The following is a 1,383-nucleotide window of genomic DNA, read 5'->3' on the forward strand; positions in this document are numbered from 1 at the left end:
CGAACAGGGACCTGAAGGACAGGTAATCTTTCTTTTCTTTCCTTTTTAGTGGTCAAGGAACGGATCTCACCAGGGAGCTGCAGTCCCGCCGGTAAAGGCTGACCGGTTAAGCGTGAGTAATCTTGAAAAACAGGAAATAATCATGGGGCATACGCTGACTAAAAATGAGAGCATGCTGGTAACCATGTTACATAGAATGTTGCTCAATTCAGGACTTCATACTTCTAAGAAAGATTTAGAGCACTTTGCTATGTTTATTCAAAAGATAAGCCCTTGGTTCTTGAATGAGGGATCCTTGACCTTAGGAGAATGGAAAAAACTTGGTCGAGAAATGCGAAAATATGTACAGGAAAATGGAGAAAAGACCCTGCCTCCTCAAGCCTTCCCTTTATTTTTGCATATTAGAGAAATATTGACTGAAGGCACCCCTTTTCAGGGCCTTTGTCGAGAAACAGGTTCTGAGACTGAGGAACCGGTATATGCTGAGGTGGCTTTCGAGGAAGGTACCCCGGAAGAGTTAAAACCATTACAAACGGGAAGACACTGCAGACGTAAAGAATCGTCTCCTGAGAATGATGATGATGATGTCTATTTAGATGATGAGATGGCAAAGAAGGATTGGGAAGATGATTTTAGAGATCATACTGACCCTCCTCCCTCCTATATTACAATGGTAAAAGAGAAAAGACCAGTCCTAAAGCCTCGAAAATATCCTCCCTTGGTCCCTATGGGATTTCAAGGGGCTATGGCTGAAGCAAGGAGAACCGGAGATACTACCTTTGGTATATTCCCGGTCACAGAAGTTTGGGATGAGGAACCTATGTGGGAACCTTTGCCCCTTAAAACTCTTAAAGAGCTCCAACAGGCTGTAAAAATGTCTGGACCATCTGCACCTTTTACCTTGCAGATTGTAGAAATGGTGGCCAGTTCTTGGCTAACTCCCTATGACTGGCTACAGACTGCAAAGGCCACACTCTCTCCTGGAGATTATATTCTCTGGAGAACTGAATATGAGGACATATGCAAAGAGACCATTGTAGATTCCATCAAAAAACGAGGCCCCAAGCCCACAATGGCTATGTTTATGGGCACAGGAGAATATGCCACCCCTCAGTCTCAGACTAAAATACCTCGAGATATTTTGCAAATAATAACTACTAACGCTGTTCAAGCATGGAGGCGGATTCCTCCTTCAGGAACCAAGGGAGGAGCATTGGCTAATATAAAGCAGGGAACAGAAGAAACCTATCAGGAGTTATAGCCCGGTTAGAAGAGGCTATTAATAGAATGATGCCTCCTTCTGAGGGCACTGATATCCTCCTCAAACAATTAGCTTGGGAAAATGCCAATGCTCTATGTCAGGATTTAATTAGACCAATCAGA

At 43.6% G+C, this 1,383-nt stretch overlaps 1 protein-coding gene across 1 annotated transcript; it reads left to right on the forward strand.

The window, feature by feature from the left end:
• The first annotated feature begins 595 nt into the window (after nt 1-595).
• Nucleotides 596-1,261, forward strand: LOC121138422 (endogenous retrovirus group K member 8 Gag polyprotein-like). The gene has a single exon (XM_040741122.1). It carries the CDS (start codon nt 605-607, stop codon nt 1,259-1,261), a length of 657 nt encoding a protein of 218 aa, XP_040597056.1. The 5' UTR covers nt 596-604.
• The last annotated feature ends 122 nt before the right edge of the window (nt 1,262-1,383 follow it).

The sequence above is a fragment of the Mesocricetus auratus genome, unplaced genomic scaffold, assembly GCF_017639785.1.
Source record: "Mesocricetus auratus isolate SY011 unplaced genomic scaffold, BCM_Maur_2.0 contig_4085_pilon_obj, whole genome shotgun sequence".
In the NCBI taxonomy this organism is placed as follows: domain Eukaryota; kingdom Metazoa; phylum Chordata; class Mammalia; order Rodentia; family Cricetidae; genus Mesocricetus; species Mesocricetus auratus.